Source organism: Cydia amplana, chromosome 22, assembly GCF_948474715.1.
Source record: "Cydia amplana chromosome 22, ilCydAmpl1.1, whole genome shotgun sequence".
Taxonomy (NCBI): Eukaryota; Metazoa; Arthropoda; class Insecta; order Lepidoptera; family Tortricidae; genus Cydia; species Cydia amplana.
In genome coordinates, this window is record NC_086090.1 from 6,168,909 (window position 1) to 6,196,108 (window position 27,200).

Consider the following 27,200-nt stretch of genomic DNA (forward strand, 5'->3'; position numbering starts at 1 on the left):
ACATTTGAGCTATGAAATCAATGAAAATAGCAATATTACTCAGTCACCAGAAATCGCTTAGCAGACTTTATTTTCAGAAGAAAACCGTTCTCTGTGAGACTGACGATCGTAATCATTTGAAGACATTTTTTGGGGACCTATGCCTTGTTCCGACTCCGACACAAATTCGTTGCCTTCTATAACAGCAAGTTTTATAACAGTTCACATTGCATAAAGTCCACCTTTTGCATACGAAAATTAAAAATAACTAAGGCCCGTTAAACCGTTAACCTATTGTCAAATTGTACTGGTAACCCCATGGTTGTTTCCATAAACTCCAGGGTTAACCGGTTAACCTCGGGTTAGAGAAATGGTGAGAGCCTAAGTAACATACCTCCGACGAGCACCGTGGAACCGTCCGACATTGTGTTGGCGGTGCAATACCGCGGCAGTCCCTTGCTGCTGATGAAGTTCTTGGACCTCTTGCCCTGCTCAGTGAGCTTCTGCGGCGGCATGCCCAGCAGCTCGATGATGCAGGCCATCTGGTCCGCCTCATCCTCGCCGGGGAGCAGAGGGAACCCTGGAAAGATTGAAGAATTTAATTAACCAATAAATCGTGAAGGTTCAGGCTTAATCTAATTGCTTAAAAGACTTGCGGTGCCAATACATAATTCTAATACTAAGGTTCGGATGCACCAAACTGTTTGTCATCGTTAAAGAGTTCGCAAAATTTTATTGTATGGAAAGTTTCATAGTAAACCGCCGCGGCGTACCGGGTGATGTTGATATGTCTGTCAAGTGCGGATGGTGCAACTGGCACTAAAAGTATGGGAAAATTGGGTGCGATGGCTCAGGATGGATCAGGCGATTCGTATGCTCGTTTGCCTTCTATATCATACAAAAAATCGCGAAAAGAGATTCCGTCGCCTAGTGAAAAACCTTTATAAAATACGTACCTACTATATATAATTAATGAACTATGCTAGAACGACTCGCTATTTTAAAATCTATACGGCGACGTTCCAGGTCGAGTTTTCTTTTTTGATGTCGGGTATTCCACTGAATATAATTTAAAAGTTTTAGTAAAGTTCCAACTTAGCCGATATCGTCAATTTGAGAGAAGCTTTAGAACAAATAAACTTCAAACAAACGTTGAGTGGACATATGTAGTAACTTTGTTATCTCTCTTTGCAGAATGAACACGAGTATTTAGAATAACTGAAGAGTGTCTAAAAATAATGCATTTGCAAATACATAAAGTTTGGCGTTCGTAAACATTACGGCTATTGATATTCTGAGTGAAGTTTCGGCGCCCGAATTATGTATAGCTCCTAAAACAATCTTATTTCGGTGCATACCGTTTGCTAAATCAACTTTGTTGTTTTAAAGTAGGTACTACATTTGTAAACTATAGTCTGGCGAACCAATTGTGCCTCCCTTTCTTTGGAATTATAATTTTAACACTGGCATATAGCTCTTGCCGAACTATAAAATGCAAGAATACTAATTGTTAATGAACGTTCGTGATATCGATTGTGAAATCGCTGAATATTCCGATTTTAATCGGTATGTTTGTGTCCGCTGATCGATTCTACGGCAGTGAAATGGGGCATGTGGTATCGATTCCAGTGCAGTCATTCGATACAAATGTATAATGACGCCCCATTAACTCCGTCTGTGTCGTGACGTCTGTGACGCTGTGTCTATTGCGCTTCGGATACAAACCAATAACCGCTCAATTAAAAATTCATAGCAACCGCGTACGTTTAATGATGCTTTATGAAAGATAAAATGAAATCTGTATTCGAGTGCAAATTATTTTTGAGGACTTCGATGGCTTTATAGATTCCATTCGTTCAGAAAATGGGGTTTACATAATACCTACGGGTTCACTTATCGGCATAAGGCAGATACTTAGCAAATGTTTAAAATTCCTCCTTATTTAAAAGGTACCTCGGGCGCTCGGTAGAACCTGAGTCTTACGCGTATGAGAATAGAGTTCACATTAGCTCACCTGTAAGCAGCTCCGCCAGTATGCAGCCCAGCGACCACATGTCGATGGGCATGCCGTACCTCGCGCCCATCATCACCTCGGGCGCCCGGTAGAACCTCGACTGGATGTACGTGTACACACGCTGGTGCTCGTAGCACGAACTTCCGAAGTCTATGACCTGGAAAAAACAACGGTTAAGTTAGAAAGGGCGGATCCAGCTTTATAGTCAGGGGAGAGGGGAAGGGGTCATATGGTTAAATTCTAGTTTGTTTTGTCACATGGTCAAATTTTAGGCCCGGCCCAGGGCCACACCCTTTCTCCCCCTGGATCCGATCCGGATCTGTGGACAATGGCACCACCAAATTGGTGGATGATGGAGGAGGCAATCATTGAATTTTGATTCGTTATATGTTATATCGTATCTTTTATTTGTCCAAAACTTTCCTGCGTATTTAGCATTTCTCAACAAATGAATGAGATGAGTACAGAGTACATATTGTCAATCCAATTTCTTATGATTAAAATTCGTTTATTATGAAATGAATAATAGAGTGAGAAGTCTGTAGATATAGAGATAGAAGTGAGAAGTCTGTAGAGTTTCAAGTGCCTGCAGTTTGTCATTGTCAGACGGAATATTAACCTCTAAAATTATTTTCCACTTTCATAAACTAAGTGTGGTGTGTTGTTTAACTCCACTGAGAATTCACAACGTCAAAACAAATCAACATAATGTTGCTTTACTTGAAATAAGTAGTTTCAACGAGTTTAAAATTTAGTACAAAATGTTTCACTAACTAAGAAGGCGATCGGTAGAAAACACGACACTCTTGAAATTAAATATTAAATTTCTAATGAAAAAATAAACGGCGAACGAAGTCAGGTGAATTTGTATTGTGGTTTCTAAAAACCATAAGCAGAACTATTTTATATTAAGCACTACAAAGACGTACTTAGTACTTACACAGCAAAAAAAGTAACTAAGAATAAAGTTACAAATACAAAATTAGAAAAGGAAATCTCACAATAAAAAATGTCCTACAAAATGTAGTGAGTCGTTACCTAAACGGTGGCACTGAAAAGGCTCGGCAATCGTAAAATTTTTATTCAACGCCCTTTGGCGTAGTCACTCGTAGGTATTTATGACTGTTAGACAAATATAACTGACCTTACAAATTTTTCTCATTCCGACTACAAATATTTGGAAAGATACAGTTTGATACTTCCCATTTCTATATTTAAGACAATTAATGATGTGCGAGTGACCAGCTCCATTTGAATATATTGTTGTTTACAAACGGTTCTGTTTGATGCTACTTAAATATTTACTTTAATAGCCCTAACAATTCATGTTTTGATTTACTTGTTACAGATGTATGTAAGAATTGTAAGATTTCCATGAGATTTGCACAATTTTACCCTTAATAAATATTACATACATCAAAAGAATGTATTAATTATTCGCATTTCAACATGTCATGATAGGTTTGATGTATACTCAAGTAGGTTTAGCAGAAATATAAAGTTTTAGCACAACGTTTAATGTAACAACTGGTCTAACGATGTAACACGCAGTTTATATTGAGGTCACTTTATATAAACCATACATACTTCCGAGTAAAGATCGAAATAAATCGAACTTGTTAACATATAAAAACGTACCTGGGCTGCGCGTACGCGTAATTGACGTCAAGATAAATTCAAAGAATTATCAGGTACAGTCGAAGTAAAAGGTATGTTTTGCACATTTATTTATGTAACCTGTCAGCTGTCAGATGAAGAGATATTTCACTAAAGTTACCTTTTGGTGTACTCATGTCCAAAAAGAAAATCATCAATTTTCCCCGAAAAATATATAACTCACGTTTACATGTCCCTAATTTCCTAATTATATTTAAAATCACCAGTCTTAATAAAATTCTCAGTATCAAAGTTAATGAAGAAAATCGGGAGATAATCGTCGAGACAACTTGTCAAAGTAAATGGGTGAAAAATCGTCCCGAATTCCGGTTCTGAGAAGCGCCGCGCTTGGCAATGACCCAACGTACTGCGCCTATTCTGTCTTAATAATTTGATAATTATAAGGTAATCTTATTTAATACGACCAGAGGTGTCATCACTCATCAGGCATCTCACTTATACCAATAAGTGCGAGCGAGATGCCTCTTACCTATGACTCCTAATTGCACAACGGACAAATAAGCTTATAGCTGCGCACGCTAACTAAAGGACTTATTAAAATACTAGCGACTCGCCCCGGCTTCGCACGGGTTAAAAAAAATATACATAAACCTTCCTCATGGGTCACTCTATCTATTAAAAAAAACACATCATAATCCGTTGCGTAATTTTAAAGATCTAAGCATACATAGGGACAGACAGCGGGAAGCGACTTTGTTTTATACTATGTAGTGAAGATGAAAATATCGAATTGTGAAAATAGAATCGGCCCCAATGACTACTCCGTTATTTTAGTGTGATGATGTGTAAAATACATAGTAAAACGATATATTTAGTTACAATATAATTTTATTGTCCAGGTGACATTTTATTCAGGATTTTTTTTATGATAGATTTAGTTGCATATATGCGTAAAATATATTTTAAGTTGTATGTTATGGTTTTATGTAATTTTACATAATTTTAACAGCCTAATTTTCAATAAACTTGACTTAATTGGTTAAACGTATAGTCAGGTGCAGAGAGAAGGTACCCCTCTCGCATATAAATTAGTATGCAAAGGTCCTAAGCTAATAGTATTGCTGACAGTACATAAAATGGTGTGTTCACGGCCTTAGCCTCTTGTTCATAAACATAAAACTTAGCAAACCTATGAATAAATTTCAGGAAAGAAAAAACTTAGTTGACATTTCAGACATAATTAATCAATTTTAACAATACATACTAGTTGTTGACAATAATATCTAAGTACTAATAAATTAAGGTCGTTATTATTTCGTACAACATCCATTTTTCAATACGTTACCGTAATGCGTAATATTTCTAAAGTAATGTATTTTCTCCAATATTCACAGCAATTAGCTTGATAGGTTGTCACCGGATCTAGTTTTTGCAGTTTTTGCCAAAAAATTGTCATCTTCCCGTCACATCGCTAATTAGCCGTAAACACTGTATCGAAAGACGATTCGAGGAACGTCTCCGTTCCCGGTACATGACGTCTTCAGGTGGACTTGACATCATTCATTTTAAAAAACACTAATACAGACCTTATTTCAATACCATAAGATCTATCAATGTTCTGTCATGTCGGTATGTATTAAAAGATATATCTGCCAAAATGTTCAAAGGTGCATGTCACCTTTTAAATGTAAGTATGTCGTAACAACCGTATTACCGCATGTAAATAAATATAAATGTATAAAGATGTCTTTAAGTCGATGAAGCCGGTTCTGTACTTCTGAAGATCGGGTCAGTTCAGTAGGTTACCAGTACCACAATTCCTTAGAACTGGCGGTCTAGCACAACTTGCGTTCTCGCGCGCGAGTCCATACTTAAAGTCGCGCCAGATGTATGGAGTCGCGCGCGAGAACGCAACTCATGCTAGACCGCCTGAAAGATTCTAAAGAAACATGTCCGACACCCTAGAGCCCAAAAAAGACCTAAGTCATATTTCTTAAACTGTTTTATTCGTGACACCAAGACCAATATCAACCAATTCACTAAGCGTCAAAGCGAAAATGATATACCTACATACGATCATGATCTTGCGCACTTTTATGCACAGCTGTGAATAAGAAGGTTTCCACAGTAGTATGCAAATGCCGTAGATACATGCACTGAAATGGAGATTTTCATTTTGCAAGTTTTTTTATCTATTCTCTAAGAGCTATCAAATGATTCTTCGCAGAAAGAGTTGGATAGCAGCCTTAACGCACATGCTGCACCCATGACCGTAAAACAATGCCCCGTCTAGAACTCATTACTATTTCCCGTGTAAGTTTGTCAACAGTGTTTTGTTTTACCACCGGTGACGACGTGTCACAACACACATTGAAATGCCTGAATTTATGTCTCGCTCTGACGTCACAGGGTCTGCACATGCGGATAAACGTGAGGATTTCAGGAAATGAAGCACGTGATCAGTCTATTCATGAATATGCACGGTAATGCTGACTCTATGTTTGTGAGGACCTCTTTGACGCCGGTGAGCCAGGTTGTTGAGTGTCCCTGTCTCCACTGACGCAGAAGAGACAGCTACAGTCTATCTCAGCTCTGAAAAAATGTGAAATGTGTTCTATTTTAATCTAACTCCTAGTTTGGTAGGGCATACACAAGATGGCTTGATGAGCAAGACGTTGAGAAAGTTACCGGATCGCCACCGAAAACTCACAGATACCGCAGTCGACCAGCAAATTTGTCCAGATAGTCTTTCAAGTCAAAATCTTTAGTATCTCTTGTATCTTCTACCCACTCTAACATGCCAGCAATAGTGCTTTAGTTAAAAAGTATATAGTTTTCTCAATACGAAGTTTCCTCAAATAATGAAAAACACGCGAATTCGACGTTTCAATGAAAACGTGGGCACGGCGATAACAAGAATTATAGTTTTGATCAAATACAAAATGTAAACAATGAGCCAGATTTCAACTACAACAAATTAGAACGGTTATATCTAGATTCTAGAACATTATTCATTAATACGCCATTTTCAAAGAAAAACAGGTGTTACTCGTACGAGAGCATATATAAACTTCCTAAAAGTGGTGGAAGATTACCGTAGATAAACCAGTTTTTTCTTCCAATTCCAGATTGAGTCACGACGTTATAATTTAATAAGCAGTTTCATGATTAGCTATGACTGACAATAGGCTAAGTAGCTTTAATAGAACTTATACACGCACGATAAGCATGTGAAAAGTGAAACCTGAAGATTTTCTTGTAATAATTTAATGATTTGACGAGCCTCTAAAGTAAGTTTTTCAATTTCCGTGTGAAAATGTAACGATTTAAAGAACAGTATTTAAATAGATGCATTTTCACACGGAAATTTAAAAACATCACTGTTTCTTCTATCGGCAAAGACAATTCTTTAAGATGACTTGTAAGTGTAGAATTGATGTAGTCGATGATGTGTTGAGAACACGTAATTCCAATTTGAAATCCATACATCTACATTGTTTTAATAGAGCACCGAAAAAGATACGCATTTCGCATGTGTTAGTGTTCACAGCTCGAATACTAGCAAAATGTACTGTTTTACTGTAAATTTTACTCATCACCGATACTCGGCAAGAGATCGATACACTTCATAATATTTACAAACTTTACGTACGCTTGTTTTATCCACCACCTCAGTACTGTTAACTGACGTTTGTACCTTATCACGAAGACAGCCCAACAATGGATAATTAAAGCTGTTGTTGTTAGTATCCTTCATCTTTATTCATCTTAGGTTAGGATTTCATTAAACAATACAAAAGACTTATAAAAACATTAAAAAAAACCTAACCTAGGGTGCCGCCAGCAGCGGGGCAAGGTCCAAGCTGCCGATGGTCAGGGCCGCAGAGAAAGGAACCGCCGGACTATCCTCGTATTGCCCAAGACTACCGCCTTCTGAGTGTTGGTTGAGACTCTTCGCTATGCGTTCGTTGAAACGGCTATCGGGACAATGATCATCGAGTCAACATCCCATCACATGGCGGTTATCTCGTAAGACAAGTCTAGGTACTGGTATCCTTCATATTATTATCTACTGATACTGCACCATGCGTTAAAACCAATCGTCATACTTCTGCAGAACCTGAGATAATTAGTTCATCAACAGGAATCCCAAAACATGAAAGAGATGTATGATTAATGTTATACCAGATTGAGATGTACACAGAAAACGTTTTATAATCCGGTTCTGCCTTGCCTATTTTTGCCGCAAGCCCGCTTACTCTATTGTTATGATTTTCCAGCCAAACACGTTTTCGCAGAAACGTAATTTTAGGCGTGTTTCATTGATAAGTATTAGGTAAAGTAGGTAACTTTCTTGTTAGATGGAATGCGCTACGAGTATACTGTATATTTGCTACGGGCCAGCCAATGTTATCCTTAAATTTTCCATATGATATTCATCCATTATTATATATTAGGTATTATATATGATTACCTGGGTACAAATACGACAATATTACCTGTAGTTTACCCTGAGCTTGCCACCATTACATATATGTATACAGCGTGATCAATCCAAATGGGTCAGTAGGGAGAAGTCAGAAACTATGAGAGATAGCGATATCTAGCTGTTCTTAGCAGGGATGTTGCGAACATCCGCATCCGCAACCGCGGAACTTCCGCATTATTTTCAACATCCGCATCTGCATCCGCATCCGCATAAAATCGATGCGGAGCTTATGCGGATGCGGATGTCGAACAAGTCGGTACAGGAACGTCTTAGCGGCGGCGTAAGTGCTAGGTAATTTCGTCATTACCTATAACGAAATCGTCTGGTTTATGCGTCGTTGGACTAAAAGTAAATATGGCGATGTATAAAAATGTCTAGATATAAAATAAAAATTGGTCCGAGTATTAGAAAGCCAATACTTCAAAATGTTTAAGTCTTATCAAGTCGGAATATAAAAATGACTACTTTCAAAGCACAAAACAAAGAAGTAATAGAAGCGAAACGTAGGTGTATAGCGTGTGGCAGCATTATGATTAGCTGATCACACTTTCACCACAAGCTACTGTCAGTCGTTGTCAGTTCAGTATGGCGCTTATGAAATGTCAGATGTGAAAACGATTTCAGTTAAAATTACAAATATGCCGTGCTGCTCCATTTTGGAGTGTAAAAACACTAGCCGGACAAAAAATATTAGACATGGAGGCATTTCATATCATCGGTAAGTATTATTTCATGTAATATTTCAATATTTTTTACATTTTCGGTTTCCGCAAGGATTTTTGGATTGTTTAGTACAAAAATCAAATTTATGTAAATGAGATAAGGTTGATATCTACTTAGCGTAAAAGTCACGTACGGGTGCGCTATTCGGCCACAGTGCGAGGACCATATCAAAAAAGTTATCGATGTCGATGTTTGTATAAATACACAGTTCGTTTTGTTTAGGTTCATACATGTTCTTGATAATTTATTTTTGTTTTTCCTCTAGCTAGATGTTCTTACTTATTTATTGTTATTCAATGGATTATTTGATTTAAAGTCTGTCTTATAGTATTGTACCCAACTACCCATACATTTTGGCCCACGGGCCGGGGTTTGGAGAGCCTGATATAGCTGGTCAAGCAAATCTTGCCAGTAAAAAAAGGCGCGAAATTCAAATTTTCTATGGGACGATATCCCTTCGCACGTACATTTTTCAAATTTGCCGCCTTTTTCTATTGACAAGATCTGCTTGACCAACTATATTTCCATTGTTTTTAATTAGCGTTTTTAGGGTTCCGTAGCCAAATGGCAAAAAACGGAACCCTTATGGATTCGTCATGTCTGTCTGTCTGTCCGTCTGTCCGTCCGTATGTCACAGCCTCACAACCACTTTTTTCCGAAACTATAAGAACTATACTGTTGAAACTTGGTAATTAAGTAGATGTATTCTGTGAACCGCATTAAGATTTTCACACAAAAATAGAAAAAAAAAACAATAAATTTTGGGGGTTCCCCATACTTAGAACTGAAACTCAAAAAATTTTTTTTCATCAAACCCATACGTATGGAGTATCTATGGATAGGTCTTCAAAAATGATATTGAGGTTTCTAACGTCCTAAGTGTCCCCCCCCCCCCCCACTGTAACTTCTAAAATAAGAGAATGATAAAACAAAAAAAAATCTATGATGAAACTTCCACCGAAAATTGGTTTGAACAAGATCTAGTAAATAGTTTTATTTTAATACGTCATAAATCCCCTAAATACGGAACCCTTCATGGGCGAGTCCGACTCGCACTTGGCCGCTTTTTATTAAAAAGTAAGTAGGTAACCTAATCTTCGCCAGAAAATATAGTATATATATGTATAAAAAACTGAGTAGTTTACGTGTACTTAAACTAATTATTAATAAGCGTTTATCGATATCACCGAATCATGCACATCCCTATCGCATATGTCAACGTCATAGTCGAATATTTTATCCTATCGCATTCACTCTTGGAAAAGCCATGCAAGTGTAAAAGGGATAGAGCATAAATGACTATTTACAATAAATAAAAATCGTAGTGCAATTTCGACATAATTTTCTTTACTGTAAGGTTCAAATTATTGTGATGGGTAAGGGTTCATAATCCCTTTCGAAATAAGAAAATATGGCCAATTTTTGTGACAGCGTGTTGGCGACATAGGTTCCCATACTAATGCAGGCACATGCCGTTTCCCCTTAGAGCGCGGCGCGCTCTTTCTTTCTTCCGTGTTTCAAAGTATACAAATGTCTAAGTCTTATCAAGTCGGAATATAAAAATGACTACTTTCAAAGTATACAAATGTCTAAGTCTTATCAAGTCGGAATATAAAAATGACTACTTTCAAAGTATACAAATGTCTAAGTCTTATCAAGTCGGAATATTAAAATGTCTACTTTCTTTACATAGGTCCAGGATTATAATAATACATATACGGAACAAATTCATCCCCTCGTAACATCTAGTTCTTAAATTAAAACGAATAATATTCAATAAATATAACAAAGAGTAATTTTAAAATACCTACATTGCCATATTTACTTTTAGTGTCGCAACATACAGTCAAAACCTTTTATAACGACATCGAAGGGACTACTCATATTTGGTCGTAAAAACCGATAGTCGTAACAGCCGATGACGTACCTAATACTTATTATTACATGTGTGATTAATATACTCATCTATAAAATAAAAGTACATTTTATTTATTTCACATGAAAATTATAATAAAAAGACATTACGTACATAATTATGTAATTTGTTTTCTTTTACTTTGCGACATGTTAAAAGTTTTACGAATAACTCAACAATCATTGACGTATAATATCTAAGGACGGGCTAATGTGGCACTAAACATCGTACTAGTCCAGCGGTGCTACCCACGAATTCCAGCCAATCGTGCAGTCTAACGCGACTAGTTGCGACCAATACCGCGCGTAATGCGAACTCGTCAACCAATCGCGCGCGTGATGCGAACTCATCAACCAATCGCGTTGTAGCGATTTCACACCGCTGTACTGGCCCCTGTCATGCCTCATTATTATTGCCCGTAAAGCCAGTCCCTATTATAAGTCAATGGTTCGGATAAGTAACAAACTGACTGAAAAGAAATGAGAAAGCGGGCTTTGGGTTTCGATTATACTGCATACCCGTGTACCTATTTTGTTTCTGAGAAATACAATAGACCCTAAACTCGAGTTGTTTTTGTTTACTTTTGCGATCTTGATGACTTTAGTGTGCCAGATGTGGGAAGGGGATACTGCCCTCACCTATTCAAATGTTTACAATACGGCTGGTCGTTCTAACAGATATAATTCTCCGAAAATATCAGTTAAATGTAGTCGCTTAAAGAGATATGTTGTAATAAACGATGTCGTAAAAAGCGGTGTTTTTTATAAGGCGGTCTAATAGAAATCAGCCGGGACCTTTGATTTTGGTCAATATAACCGGTATGTTGTTCTAAACGACGTCGTCGTAAACGGTTTTGACTGTATTTATATTTGGTCTAATATACAGATACACATTTTTATACTTTGTCAAAATTATATACGCCCGAACTTATGTAAGTGGACATTTTTATACATCGTCATATTTACTTTTAGTCTAGTGCCGCAACATATTTGTATTTGGTCGAATATACAGATGCACATTTTTATACTTCGTCGAAATTATATACGCACGAACTTATGCAAGTAGACATTTTTATACATCGCCATATTTACTTTTAGTCCAACGACGCATAAACCAATCGTCTAGATCCAGTAAAGTCGGCCAAGTAACTGTTTAATAAATATAACGCACCTATATTCTTGCTCAAATACTAAAAGTTTCGTTTTTTTTTTAATAAAAAAATACTAAAAATGTAATATTTGACGTTTTCTGAGTACCTAATCTTGACATCCGCATCCGCATCCGCATCCGCGGATGTGAGCCTCTAAATATCCGCATCCGCATCCGCATCCGCGGATGTCAAAAAATCTGCATCCGCAACATCCCTGGTTCTTAGGAACAATGGCTTCGATTTTAGATTTAATAATAATGACATTCACACTTTTTTTTAAACTCTCATACATAGATAGATACATAAACAAACAATAATACAAAAGTAGCCTGAAACAACCGAAAAACATTATTTTCCCTTCTCGTCAGTCAAATTAAAAATAAAGCTACACTTTCCGGGAAATCGTGACGAAAAGCAAGCGGATCTAGATACAACTAAATCTAATTAATCTTATGCAAACAGTTTATTTTAATAAAGAAAACCAGGTCAAGAAAATCAAAACCACAACACGAAAACGCATAACCTTCGTTTTGCAGCACGACTTCAGGTAATCGCCGTTTTTTTCTATGCGTCATATAATTAGGACTATTATCCGGCGGAATTTGTTTATTGAAATAAAACGTTAATGTTGTGTCAGGGTTAGGGAATACTGGGATCTATCCTGAACCCCTTATAGTTTAAGTAACACTAGCGACCCGCCCCGGCTTCGCACGGGTTAACAAATTATATATAAACCTTCCTCTTGAATCACTCTATCTATTTAAAAAAACCGGATCAAAATCTGTCGCGTAGTTTTAAAGATCTAAGCATACAGACAAACAGACAGCGGGAAGAGACTTTGTTTTATACTATGTAGTGAAGGAGGAATTTGCAACGAATTTTGTTTAGTGAACTAAAAAGCTGTGTGAGAGGAGACAGATGTAGGCTGCGTCCTCGATGTAGCGATACGATGTAATTAAGACGGTTCGTGTCACTAAACATGTATTAAAAATCGCGAATAATTAATATTTGTGCGAATATTCTGCGAATCCTAAAGCAGGGCAGCGTGGTTTAAAAATTACAGTTTTACTCGAAAAGCGTAGTCAGAATCTTCGAAGAAACACGATTTGTCTTTTTTCAATTAGACTGCGTTTTTGGGTCAAAGTGATCTTCTCTGTTGAGGAATATCATGTGAGAAAATCTCTTGAAAAATGTAGTGTGCAGTGAAACTATACTTTAATTCTCTCTCTAGATAGGTATCTATAGGAAACGAATAAATACTACACGTATTGTACATTGTACACTGAGCCTATTCTCACAGCTTTGCCTGCGTTACCATTATTTTAATCCCCGACTGATTTGTGACCACGCCTCCGCTCACGTGGGTTTCATTCTGTCTTTTTCCCTGCCTCCTAAAGGAGATCAATAAAGTACCTAATGCCAAATTTCGTCAAATTTGGTTCAGTAGTTTAGTAGTAAAATAAAGGAAACAAAGAAAGTTAAAGTAATGTACGAATTATTGTATCTACAATTCTACATATTTTTCTTGTGTTTTGTAGTACTTAAGATATTTTTGCAGACTTAATCGTATAGGACGTTTTGCAGGTGGCTTCTACGGTCAACACTTGCGCCAAATCCTAAACGGCTCTCAATCAGCAGTTCCTTAGAAAATCAACAAAGGTCTCCACCTGGTTCGCAATACGCCAATTACAAATGTTTACATTTCACGATAAGCCCGCACGTGCGTTGCAATCTTACGCAACCTGTCAGCTGACTCACTGTATTACTACTCAATGAACCAGTTTCACTTTGGTCTCGAGAATCGAACCAACTGTAAGTAAATAGAGATCAATCTTATACTGGTCCTGTGTAGTGATTGCCTACAGTGCGAGCAATAACACCTTTGCACTGTTACGACACAGTACGTTTACCTAATCTCATGCCTCGCTCAGTGTTTACTCAACGTTTAACTCTATTTCGAATATAGTAAGGTTTATTTTGCAGTTATGCGGTTTGGAGAGATAAGAGGTTGTGAAGGTTGATTCGCGATTGTTTAATCGCGTGTCAAACGACTAAGCACGTGCAGGATTCGTTGCAATTTTTTATCCAGCCTATAAAGGGATGATAATGTGTGCACATATACGTAAGTACGCCTAGTTGTAACAGTTTGTTAGATTTGCGTTTCGTAGATAACTTCAGTCATGGGAGTAGTCGATTGTTTTAACTCATTTTCCAATATTGCTGTTTCAAAAAAATCAGTAAAGCGGTACGCCTGACGAAAGTAACTTAAAGAAAACAAGAACTTGTACATCTTTCAACGGCTCATCTGCAAACTCCAAATCGCAGTTCGGACATACGTCGCACACGCGAAACCTTTTACGATCAAATAAACAGTTTTTCTCATTAAATAAACAGTCTGGAAATACCGCGAACACTTACGGGCGCTGCACATGGCGTTTAACCCACATTTAATCAATAAACGGCTTTCCGCGAACGAGGATTATAAAATTATGGTCGTAATCGGTGCTCGAGAACAGGCGTGTCGTCGCTCGTTTACACGATGAGGATCTACCGCGAAATTTTCGTTATCTGTCTCTCTATTAACTACTCTTGCATATTGGAAATTTGGAACTATGCACGCTCATTATTCTCCGCAGCTGTGTCTAAAGTTCGTATAGCCCTCGTGATAGCCGACCTCCGGTAGGAGATGGAAGAAGAAGATTGGAACTATGAGAGGTAAATAATAGACGAACGAACCAAGTGGTTCGTGGTAGGCGGCCCTCTACAATTACATGTTTCAAGGAATTTTAGGGGAGCTTCCTCAGCTCAAAAATAGACGCAGCTCGTGCTCGAGTTAGTAATCTACTTCCGAATTAAGTAATCTTATGGACGCTATACAAAAAGTCCTGGCTTTTGTTATTTGTGACGTTCCAGGCGAAAAGGTACCTTATGGCGGTCGGCGCTGACGTGACGTAGCACCGCATTAGTATTGGAGCGTCGTTAATAACAGCGTCAGTGCCAACCGCCATATGCGTACCTTCACATGTGGAACGTCACATTTTGTGCGTGTTGCATCATAAGGCATTATCTTAGGGCCGTAGGGAAGAAATATTTTCACTGTTTACGCAATTTTTCCTGACTAAGGAGCACGAACCCTATTTTTTCTGCGGTCACACATCACACACATGTTGCCAGTGACCAGCCAACCTTCGGTTTTATCGGCTTACATTGAATATTAAAGGCATTTACGCAGTTTGTTAATGCTCCGCCTAAATAATTTAATGAACGGAGCAGAAATTAGGTCAACGTGCGCTTTTTCCCCGGGATTAGGTAATTAGCGCTGAGCAATGACGTCATAGATTACACAGAAATAAAATAAATACATTTTAATACATGTACTGCTAATGTTTTTGAAGACATTCAAATGCTTTCGCAACTTGCACTTGAAAGAAAATGTGTTAATGGAACGTAATTTTCTCAACAATGAATAAACATTAAACATCAACTTATTACTTAACTCCCTGTAACAACACATAACTCCGCGTTTATTTTTATTTTTCCTCAAACCCGGCGAAACCAAACTAATTCGGACCGGCACAGAACTGTCATTTTTGTCAAAAGAGATGTCAACATTCCGTGTCATAATAAAATCCGTTCCAAATTACGCAAAAAATGCACCAAACATTCGTACTTGACACTCTTTCTAAGACCCTTGCCCTGAAGATATTTTTAGACATTTTTACAACAGATTATCTGAAATTTCACAGATAATAATTTAATTTGGTATGTACGAAACAAATGAATGTCACCGCAAACTGAATTTATGTCCTATCAAGCGGGAACATGGATGAAATTTTGTTGAAAAAGCGTTCGGGAAACGTATTGCAACCTGCCAGTATATTTATGGTTTCATTTTTGCCCATCCATCCTAATTTAAAGCGGAGCAGCTTTTTTTATTTGCGTCGATTTTGTGATATTGATATGCCGCCAATATTTTCAAGCGTTATAAAGGTAAAATGCTTTATTGTAAATTACCTGCTGATTACTTTCTATTCATCTGCGAGACGATCTTCGTAACACAAGCAAACCAGGAAAAACGGGGTGACCTAAAGTGAGATCTCAATCTCAGGAGTAGAGGAGTGATAAGACGGCCACCTAATTACCAGTCACATAAATCGGTCAGTCATTACACTTGCCTGATAACGCGTCAAAAATCTGTCGCTACGCAGACGTTATGGAGCTCTTTCTTAGTGCCAGTTGCACCATCCGCAGTATCCGCACTTGACAGACTGATCAACGTCACCCGGCGCGCCGCGGCGGTTTACTATGAATCTTTCCATACAATAAAATTTAGCTAAGTGACAAATAGTTTGGTGCAACCGACCCTTAATGTTTTTTCTTGGTTAACGTTAAAGCAGTAACGTAAAATGGAGAGCGAAGGCTGCCCAACAGTGGGCTTATAATAAGCCAGTTACATAAATTGGTCAGCACACTCGTCCGATAACGCGAGAAGTTTGTCGTAGCGGACGGGGTCCATATTGGGTCGCATTATAAGTGATTATCCTGAAAAAACATTAAAATAGAGTTGATTTTCGTTTGCCTTGACAAGGCTGCCCAACAGTGGTCTAGTAAAAAAGCTGCCAGTTACATAAATTGAAAGGATATTTACAAAAACAACATAACTGCTTAGAGCGGTTGACACTTTTTTAAGAACATTGTTAATCGTTTCAGGTGTCAACCAGTGTAGTCAGTCATGTTGTTTTTGTAAACATCCCTTCAATTGGTCAGCACACTCGTCCGATAACCGAGAAGTTTGTCGTAGCAGACGTAATGCGATTGAATGAGGGCGCTGCGCTTCGCTGCTCTTGGAACTCGATGATGCCGTGCGAATTTCTTTTCAGGGTTGCGAGACGAATGTTTCGTGGATTTGTTTTACAAGGGGGCAAAGTTGTTGTTTAACCGCTCGTGCTAATATTGACACCCGAGCAAGCGAAAGCTTCCAAAATACCAAATTTGGAAATGAAAATTGGTTCGAAAAATGGAATCTTTAGCGTTGCGAGGGTTTCAAAGCACGAAGGTTAAACAAAATTTTCCCCCGAGTGAAACACAACATTTTTCACCAGACCAACCCGAAGCAAATATTAAATGTAAAATATGAAACAAAATCAAATCCAAATGAATGTTATTAAATATTTATCATCCAAAATCTTCATTTAAAAGTCAATTCTACCAGCAAACATAAGAAAACAACTCAAAATTTGCATTTGATTACTTTGCCTCACCTGTGAATAAAATACAACTTTGCTATCAGTTTTTGAAGTGCAAAGTAAGCCTTTCCGAGCTGGTGTGGTGAAAATGTGTTTACACTTGAGTGGCTAAATTATTTTTTGATGAGTTGAGCTCAGTTGTCAAGAGAAAATGACGTAGTAAAGAAGATAAGTAGAGGCAAATGAGCGCTAGAGATATCTTTTAGATACATTTATTTAGGACGAAATAGAAAAGTTGTGAATGACATCTTAAAATTCATAAATGAATAAAAAAACCGAATTGCATTTAACACGATTCTGAACTAACGAGAAACGTTCTCGTTGGATATGGAAAAATGTACCTATATACATCGTATTTATTAAGCATGTATGTATTATCATCACGTGCAAAACGTATTAGAATTGAACGTATTAGACATACGGAGACAGGCACTGTTTTCTGAAACCGTTGCATAATTCTCGCGCTTTTAAATTTGAATTTCGAATTCGTCCATGCACGCTCCACTGTTTCCCCGCTTATACTTTTTAAATCCGTTTTAACAGAGCACAGAATCACGGTCTAGTGCGCTCATGGCATGTTCACTCGCGCTTTAATGTAAAATGTCGTAAGCGACATATCATTAAAATCATACAATAAAAATTCTGTCGAATTCTAAAAAGGGACCTCAAGCTGATTGACACAAAGGGTCGATAATATTTGTTATTAAACAAATCTTCGTGTAATCACAGGGCGGACACGCCATACATCAAAAATGATTTGCGTTTATATGTGTGCGCGGCACGCCTGTACACGCGTCATTGAGTTTCTAACGGAATCCTGACATGCTCTCAGTAGAGAGACTTACTAACACATTCATGTCGCGGCCTGTCGCGGGCGACGTAATCCGAATCGGGGCGGGGCGGTGCGTGTCAGTTCTGTATGATAATACTATTACTTATTCTGTGGTGTAATCGCCAATTATTTTGACCATGCTTCCCACTGGCCATGGTCGCTGTACTTACTACAAACACCGCTGTGGGTAAAATCCCCGGATAGCATTTGTGGCGAGACTGCACAAACAATTCAGCACATTATAGAGGATTGCCCCATAACGCGCTATGACAATGGCCTTCCTAAAGACCTGATCGTCATTAGCGACGAGGCCATCAAGTGACTGATTGGTCTGATAACTGTTTGTTACACTATGCCAGTGGTTCCTAACCTTTTCAGTCCGGTCACCCCTATGACTAACTAGGAAACCTGATTTTACCCCTCCTCCCAATGGTAATAAAAAATAAAACGTGTACGTTTGTTGTATTGTTATATTAGGTTAGCTTATTTACCCCCGTAAAATACCAGTTTAATAACAAAATTGTATAGACCTTTTCAATTTAGTCAAATTTATACGCTTAGGACGTTTCATTTTTCGATTTTCCCCGCATTGTTCTGGTTCTGCCGGTTCGGTCGGGTCGTATAATTAGTACGGGAATCCTTCCGTGAAACCCGGATCTGTTCCCATCGCTTCCCAAAGTTGCCCAATATAAGCTTGACCTCCGGGGATTCTTTTTAAAGGGCGGCTAACGCAAAATTGTAGTTTTATATTTATTATACACACATTAATTTTTACACATTTTAAACAAGGGTTATGTTTTGAAAATAATGACATGAAAAGTAGATTATATTTGCAAGGTCAGACTCCAAAAACTTTTAAAATTGGCTCGATTGAAAAAAATACTAAATTTTTTATGTAATTTTCTTTTCAGTAATAAGTACTTATGTCGTTACGCTGCATATCTTAGCAGTAACATTTTATTACAGAATAACCGAGGGATCTGACGAGTAAAATTCAACTTTAACCAGTCTTCTCCGAGACCACAGGGACAACGCCGTCCTCGAAATGTCGAAGGCAAATCTTAAAACTTAGATACGCGATTAAGTCCCGTTGTACAATTTAATAATGTGTAAAAATCGTGAAAGTTTAAATCAGTGTTGAGTAAAATTTTAAAGAGAAGTATATTTTCAGAGTACCTAATTGAGATAAGTTATAAGACCCGCACACGATGGCTATATCTTCATCAGTTTCCTTCTTATTTCCTGGCGTTACAACCCTCTAGTATATTTAGCTCACTTTATATTGGCACAACTGAAGCGAACTACTAGTGGTCCGTAAAACATGACCGTGTTGATAGACGGGTTAAAATATCGTTACCGCTTCCTGGGAACATACACATGATAGCTACTGTTTAGTAGAATGGATTCATCACACGGCTACATGCAAATTGTAGAAAATTTATGATCTGTTTTACGAAGACATCTTTGAATAGTTTACGTTTTGTGAAATAGCATTTTCACCGGAAAATATAAAACTACTGGCGATTGAATAGATTCTATGAAAGACTGCTAATAACTACTAACAAATAACTCTGAGCTGGAGGTAGAACTAGCGAATTTTCATTGTCGTTTTCAAAATTTTCCAAAAACAGAATCGACAAAAAAAATATGATTATTACAAAAAACCGGCCAAGTGAGAGTCGGACTCGCGCACGGAGGGTTCCGCACCATCAACAAAAAATAGAGCAAAACAAGCAAAAAAACGGTCACCCATCCAAGTACTGACCGCGCCCGACGTTGCTTAACTTCGGTCAAAAATCACGTTTGTTGTATGGGAGCCCCACTTAAATCTTTATTTTATTCTGTTTTTAGTATTTGTTGTTATAGCGGCAACAGAAATACATCATCTTTGAAAATTTCAACTGTCTAGCTATCACGGTTCGTGAGATACAGCCTGGTGACAGACGGACGGACGGACGGACGGACAGCGGAGTCTTAGTAATAGGGTCCCGTTTTTACCCTTTGGGTACGGAACCCTAAAAAACCATAAGAATCGGTTACTAGATTACTCCTATTACGTAACTATTTATTCAAAATCTTTGAAAACCGGACTGAGTTAGTAATCATTTAATAATAATATAAAAAACCAACATATATCTTTCTCCTTTTTTTTCATACATCAATTAAAACTGTATTTATTCAAAGGATATCGAAAGATCAATTCCTGGAATAAAAATCAAGATTATGCGAGTAAAAAAACGAGCATCTCTTTCACTCGACACGGTAACTTCTTAAATTGATTGCGTAATGTAACGGTAGTTTACGACTTTATCTTCTTTTGTTTTTATTAAAAACTTGTTCTTCACGCATCGGGGATTTAATTGCGCTATAATTGTTTTAGGGTTGCCAACAGAGACTTTTCATAATCATTAATATAATAAGATATTTCGATGAAGCCTGTGCTGTGGATATAAATTTTGTGTTTTATTCAAATAGTAGTAGGGTGTTTAGTTGTTTTGTAAATTTTTGAATCTTTTTTCAGATGTATAAAACATTTAAAACATTCATTTACTTTCGTCGATTATACATACATACATGTAAATCGTAGGATTTAAATTGTAACTCGAAACCATAAACGTACACAAAACGAAATAAACCAATTATGTACCACATACTCGTATGTAAAGTTAACAAAAGGTTGTAGGTATAATTACTGTCTGCATCTGACGAACGGACGTTCTAAAGTTAACCTTTCCATAACGACTTGTAAAATCTTTTGAAATTCAAGTCGGGTATGTTTTACAACAAAACATGAAAATATTTCAGGAACAAAGAGTAATTCCATTGGAAAAAAAATAAAATTATCGTCATAGCTTAGGTATAAGACGAGATGCGTGCGTGACATTAGAATAAATGCTAATTTATACTTGACCTTAGAATAATGTTAGCTCAGTACACAGAGACACGTGTAAGTTAAGTTTCACTATTCTATCTTACCGATATATCTTCATATTTCGTTACCCAAACTACATATTTACCTGCAAATAAAAAAGAAAGTATTAAAATTAACGAAAACAACAAAAATGTGTAATAAAAACCTTTATCTAAAGAAGAACCGACTTAATTTCATTGTTTGAAATCTCATTTATTGTATGGCCATCAGCAGTTACACACATGGTGCATACAGCTGCATTCTGCGCAAATGCACGAGTTACTATAATAAATACCTACCCAAGTCACAATAGGTAGGCCAATGATATTCGAATATATTCTTTCAATTCCTCTAGGATCCCATCATCAGAACCTTGAGAAGAAGTTAGTGGTAAAGCAAATCACAAAAAGGCTTGACGCATATACGCTCATTCGCAACGTTATAATATAATCCAAATGACGCACCTACCGTTACCGTTAACGGTGATATCAGTGATATGAATCTAAAAAAGTTAAAACCAGCACGAAAATATATTAACAAGCCAGTCGCGACGCTGAATGTCCCTAAAGTTTTCAAAAGAACAACGACTTCGTTTTTCCTGCTATCATAATGCCGTCGTTTGGCAATGCGTGTCTCGACCCGCCCGCCAAAATTTCGGAAACGCTCAGTACGGATATGATGGTCGTTCTTGTCTACGTGACAGCGTGATAAAACGGTGTCCGTCACTTTCTTTCCCACGGTGTTAAACAGTGACAGTTATTTTATCACGTGGATAAAGATGGATAAAGCTATCCATAATAGGCTGGCAGGGCTTAATTACTTGAAGAGTATAAAAAAGTTAAAACATGCACGACAGGGCATTATAAGGCATGTCGCGCAGCTGAATGTCCCTAAAGTTTTCAAAGGAGCAACGACTCCGTTTTTCCTACCAGCAGCGTTTTTCATGTCGTCGCTTGGCATGGCAACGCGCGCTGAGTCGCCGGTCGCCGGCCAAGGTTCCGGGAACGCTCGGGTCGCAGCCAACGATTCTCAGTGTTCACGGGATTATCTAATTTACACCGTGTTACATTTCCCTGGAGCGTGAACATTTTGTTGCTTTTTCCTTAACCGGAAAATTTAAGTTTCTCGTGAATAATGGCAGTATTTACCTAGTATCTAGTTTCCTTAAGTACGTAAATAGTATTTACAGTACATATGGGGCTACTTTTCCGCACTAGTGCGTAAAATAGCACTTTACGTGCGTATGTCGAAACTTTAAAGTGCCATATGTACTGTAAAACGTTGTTCGATACACGTGCGAATAGGTAATTCGCAACTCGTGTCGATTTAAAACACTCCCTTCGGTCGTGTTTTAATTTATCGCCACTCGTTTCGAATTTCCTCTTTTTCGCACTTGTATCGAAAATAACTATTTTAAGACGATTGGAAGGCCCAATGCCCTTGAGCGTCAGGGCGGAGCTAAGCGCTCTGTACCCGCACCACCCGCTTACCCCGCTCGCTGCGATCGTACGTGAATTTTGTATCGCTGCACCGCCACGAGGTTCAAAGAATAAGATACAGCCCAGAGGCGTGCAGTTGGCGCTATACTCGTATACCTTTTGTTTGCAGCCGTGCGATTGCCAAGTCATTATATGTATTACAAATTAAAGATATATATTTGATACAGTTTTAACACCCCCTGGCACTGATTAAAATAACCGACTTGGTTTCACATTACATCTCAAAACTTTTTTGTAGTAGAAGCGTTGCGAGACTTGCACCTTTTTACATGTAATGTTTTTGATGGGATCTCATCTCTTTTTGTAGACAGTCCTTCTTTTCGGGTACTCATACTATGTATACACATATCATAAAGAAACACATCTTCATTCATACTCACATCGTACATCGTAGTGTACATTTACTTTACTACCTACTATTTGTAGGAACTGCAAGAGTAACTTTGTAATAGCAAATATTTATATGGGATTACAAACTTACTTATGCAGTTCTTAGATCTTTAAAACGTGACTGATATTGCAATATTTTTAGGTTTTAAAATTAAATTTAAAAACTACTTATATTTAAAATTTGAAGCTTGTGGATATACTAGAAGTACCTTAGAATTATGATGATCGTAGGTGAGTGAGTGAGTGAGTGAGTGTGTCAGTGTCGAAAATAAGGAACTTTGACGTACAATAATTCTTAAACTACTAGTTCAAATTGAATGTTTTTTAAGAATATATCTTAAGCATGTTTAGCCCTATATATTACTGAAAATTCAGGGTTTTAGCTTCAGCCAGCACAAAATTACAGGACGTCGAAAATGGCCTGAATCGCTTCGAGAAAAGGATGGTACGGCCTCTTTTTTTGCTCGACTTGGCGGGGGCACTGCCGTGCCCCCAGATTTACTTAATAACTAACATCATTTTAATGGGTAACAATCCTAAAAATGTAATGGTTTCTGAATCAAACTATATAGTATATACCTACAACATAAATTGCCAATGTCGATCAATTTTTTTTAAAAATTGAACTTTATTAATAACGTTAAATTTTAATGGCAATATGTCGGCGCATGTTCGAAAACATTTTTTATATATTTCAAATGAAGCTTTCTCAAACATAAGTGGAAATATTATCATTACGTTCGTAATAATAGGCTGCGAAACACCGTGTTGCGCGCGCTAAAGCGCGTCACAACCAAATCAACATTCTGCAGTTATTTAATCTTTGGTCACAATAACTCCAATTTTATTGCACCTCGGCTCAGAACAAGCATGCAAAATACAAGGAAGGCACGGAGCGACGAGCGACACAGCCTCCTCGTCTCAAAGCTAGCACACGACTGCCGGCCACGCCTTTTTCGAGCTACATACGCACAAAATGTTGAAAAATATTCGATTTCTTAAAAAAAAATATTTATTAGCATTATTCTACGTTGCATTTGTAGTATCTGTTAAAACAATTATTCTAGTTTAAAAATAACTTTAATCGAATAAACCGTTTACTAGAAATAGGCAAAGTTAGTCGCAAAACGGCCTGTCGTAATGTTCCTTTTTTGGAAAAACTATAAGTCATAGGGAACAAGTCAAACGTTGGAAATGTTGTACATAAAACGTAAAATCATATATATTTTTTTCATATTTTTTTGTTGAACCGTTAAGAAGATATAGACTCTAGAATGTTAGAGTTTTCGGCCAAAAACGGCGTCTAGCGCCTTAATTAGGTCCGGTCCGAACTAAGCAGAGTTTGAGACTATGCGGTTTTAACTTGGCTGTACATATATTCAGCATTTAGATAAAAGAATGTCAAAGGGAAGCATTTACCCTGCCACTTTTGGCTGAAATTATGATGACCCAGATAAAGTTATAAAGCCCCATTTTATTGAAAGTATGGGGCATGCAATCTTTCCAGCACGAAAAATGGATCAAGATATCATGAATAATGGGTATGATGAACCGAACGAACACAATCGAGAGCTCTCAGGGTTTACAAACGTATAATTAAAGTGCCGAATGTAAAATATTTCCCATAAACCCATAAATCGATACTGCACATATAAAATTAAACGTCTAACCCAGCAATCAAGCCCAAATTTGCACAGCTCTCTAGACAATTCGTATGAAAAGACTTTCGTTGCCCAGTCAATAAAAAATGAAAGCTAGGCATGCTGTCGTAAAAGAATATAAGCCGGTATTTTTCTTAAACCCATACTTACAATGTACCGCAAAATATATCAAACGGAAATGTCGTAAAGTTGTAAGGGGTTCTACAGATATTAAGTCGTTTTTCGTTTAAAGACAGCGATGGTAACATCGAGCAGACTAATTGGCAGGGAGTGTGGAGAGAGCGTAACGATCGGGACGATAAGCGATGACAACGTGTCGATATTTCTATCGGATATTTGGAGCAGAAATACAATGTCTACATGTTGCGAGGTTTCATTTTGGCAGTGACAATGGTTTTTCGAGTGTTGGTTTTAGTCCTGTTCTGTAACAGCTTAACAAAAAGAGATATCACTCTCGAATTTAAACTGTTGTGAGACATACTAACATTGAATAATTTTACGGTTTAGACTCACTTGTTTTAAGTCACTCGCGCGACATGTTTCGGAGAGCCTAGGTCTCCTTTCTCAAGCACTAATTAGTACGCGATACACCGCCGTCGTGAACGCTGCTCGCACTGTTAGTGCTTGAGAAAGGAGACCTAGGCTCTCCGAAACATGTCGCGCGAGTGACTTAAAACAAGTGAGTCTAAACCGTAAAATTATTCAAAGATATCACTCTGTATGTAGAATATGATACATATATCAAATGGCAAATTAAATTCGATAAATACCACAAATACAAATAATACGCTGGATGACAAGTAAAAACGTGAGAAAGTACAATATTTTCACTAAGTAAAAAAATAATTACGAAACTGACTCGATCATTTGTCAAATAAACGTGTGTTGCCATTTCGCCAATGGCGCTTGCCAAAAAAAGTCGAACGGTGCGCGGATTCTAATTCTACGAAGTGATTAAAATTAACCAACCGCAAAAGTCGAAAGCTACGGGAATCGCAACGGGGCCGTCTCGTGTCCTACTGGGCCGGGATGACTTTCCTTTCAGGCAAAGTGTAAATATAATTATATAAAATACGAACTGTATTTACTATGGGTAATCAAAACGGAAAGTGTATTTCTGTCCACTTATTTAAACCCTCAACCGTGATAGGTGAAGCGATTTGAATAAAACCACTCAAGGCACTTCACCAGTCAACATTAAAAAAAACGCAGGAATAAAGTATTAACAAATAGTTCCTATATTATAATAACTGACATACATCTTATACGACTATTCCAAGGTCGCGCTACTAATTAGCGCTACTCGTATCAATGTATGTAATGTATGCCATCAACATGTTTGCTTATTATGACAGCCACAATATGCCTATTTATCGGTGCTTGTATTGATCACAACTGAGGGGGCAGACATTTGCAACCTTTATGCAAGGTAGACGAATAGACGATAAGAAGTAATATATAAATTATCATCATCTCATGTCTGGTGCTAGAGATGAGTGAGAAGTCTAGGGGTCACGGGAGGCCCAGGATAACATGGATAGGTATTGTAAAAAAGAACCTTGAAGAAAAAATAATACCACCAGAGACGACCCAAGACAGACGCTCCTGGGGACGCCGTATGAGGAGAGCCGGCCCCAAGTAAATGGGATTAGGTTAGGAAGAAGAAGAAGAGATATCATCATCTCATGACTGCCCGAAATTATATACGCGAGCCATTCTACGTACTCGTATGATTTTTTTAGAGATAGCACTCACTGGTTAAATAGGGAACCCCTGATAATCCTGGTATACGAAATAGTATCAAGATTCAAGACCTTTACAGAAAAAATTGGATTAACTCTCGCTCTCAATCGAAATTAGTGCATTTGGAAATTCAGAGTGAAGCGGCAACTCTTTTCAATTTAATAATATACGAATACACACTGCAAATAAATGAGAAATGCAAACCGGTATATTTTCTACATATCTCAAACGGCATGAAAATTTTACAATAAACCTTGTATAATGTATCATTACAATTATGTCGATAAACTTTAATGGTAGCGCTCGTAAAATATTCATAATTAGAATTAAATCTGTCTTATTAATATTATGCTTACATTGTATTAAATAGGTCAACCTGAAGGTCCAAAACACTTGTGTGCAAGTATTTGCGAATTATTGACACAGGTGGTATCGTACGCCGGAAAGCCACATCCTGCATCGGTTATATACTTATTTTTTATTACATTTAAGACATCAACAAAACAGCGTATCATTTGCCAGTGGCAATTAGAAACACGAGTGAAAATGTTTTAGAAACTCTCAACTCAAGAAGACTTAGTAAATACTCTTGTGTTGGTTTAGTGTACACAAAACACCTGTGTACCTAATTAAGTTTATATACTAGCCTCGTATATATAAGCGTGCGCACATAACATTTGATCGTCTAAAGGTAGGGGAATATTATTGAGAATAAGTTGTCCTGACTTTGTAATTAAACAGGTAACAAGATTATGCAAGCTTGTATGCTATATCTCCACTTTACTCGATATCTCAAAAACCACGCAACTTTTACTAAACCTATAAGACTTTTCTGGGCCAGCCTAAAATGCCCTGTCGGATGTCAGAAGGTTGTCTATTATTTACCGGTTGATATCACCCTGTTTTGTTTCTGTTGCGTGTCAATCTCATCATTGCTTATCCTTTAATTGTCTATGATTTGACGGCTAGACTTCGCGTCTCGTCGCTCGTCACGTCAAACTACAAACAAAAGCGCAACTCAACAGTGTTCT

The 27,200-nt window shown here is 37.6% G+C and overlaps 1 protein-coding gene across 1 annotated transcript in view; it reads right to left on the bottom strand.

Annotated features, from left to right (window-relative positions):
* The window catches only part of LOC134658510 (dual specificity tyrosine-phosphorylation-regulated kinase 2), a 208,626-nt gene that overhangs the window by 4,158 nt on the left and 177,268 nt on the right, over positions 1 to 27,200 (bottom strand). The window contains exons 2-3 of the mRNA XM_063514195.1: positions 1,994 to 2,150; positions 374 to 559 (exon numbers count right to left, since the gene is read on the bottom strand). Coding sequence (XP_063370265.1) covers positions 374 to 559; positions 1,994 to 2,150 — 343 coding nt within the window. The remainder of the gene's footprint in view (positions 1 to 373; positions 560 to 1,993; positions 2,151 to 27,200) is intronic.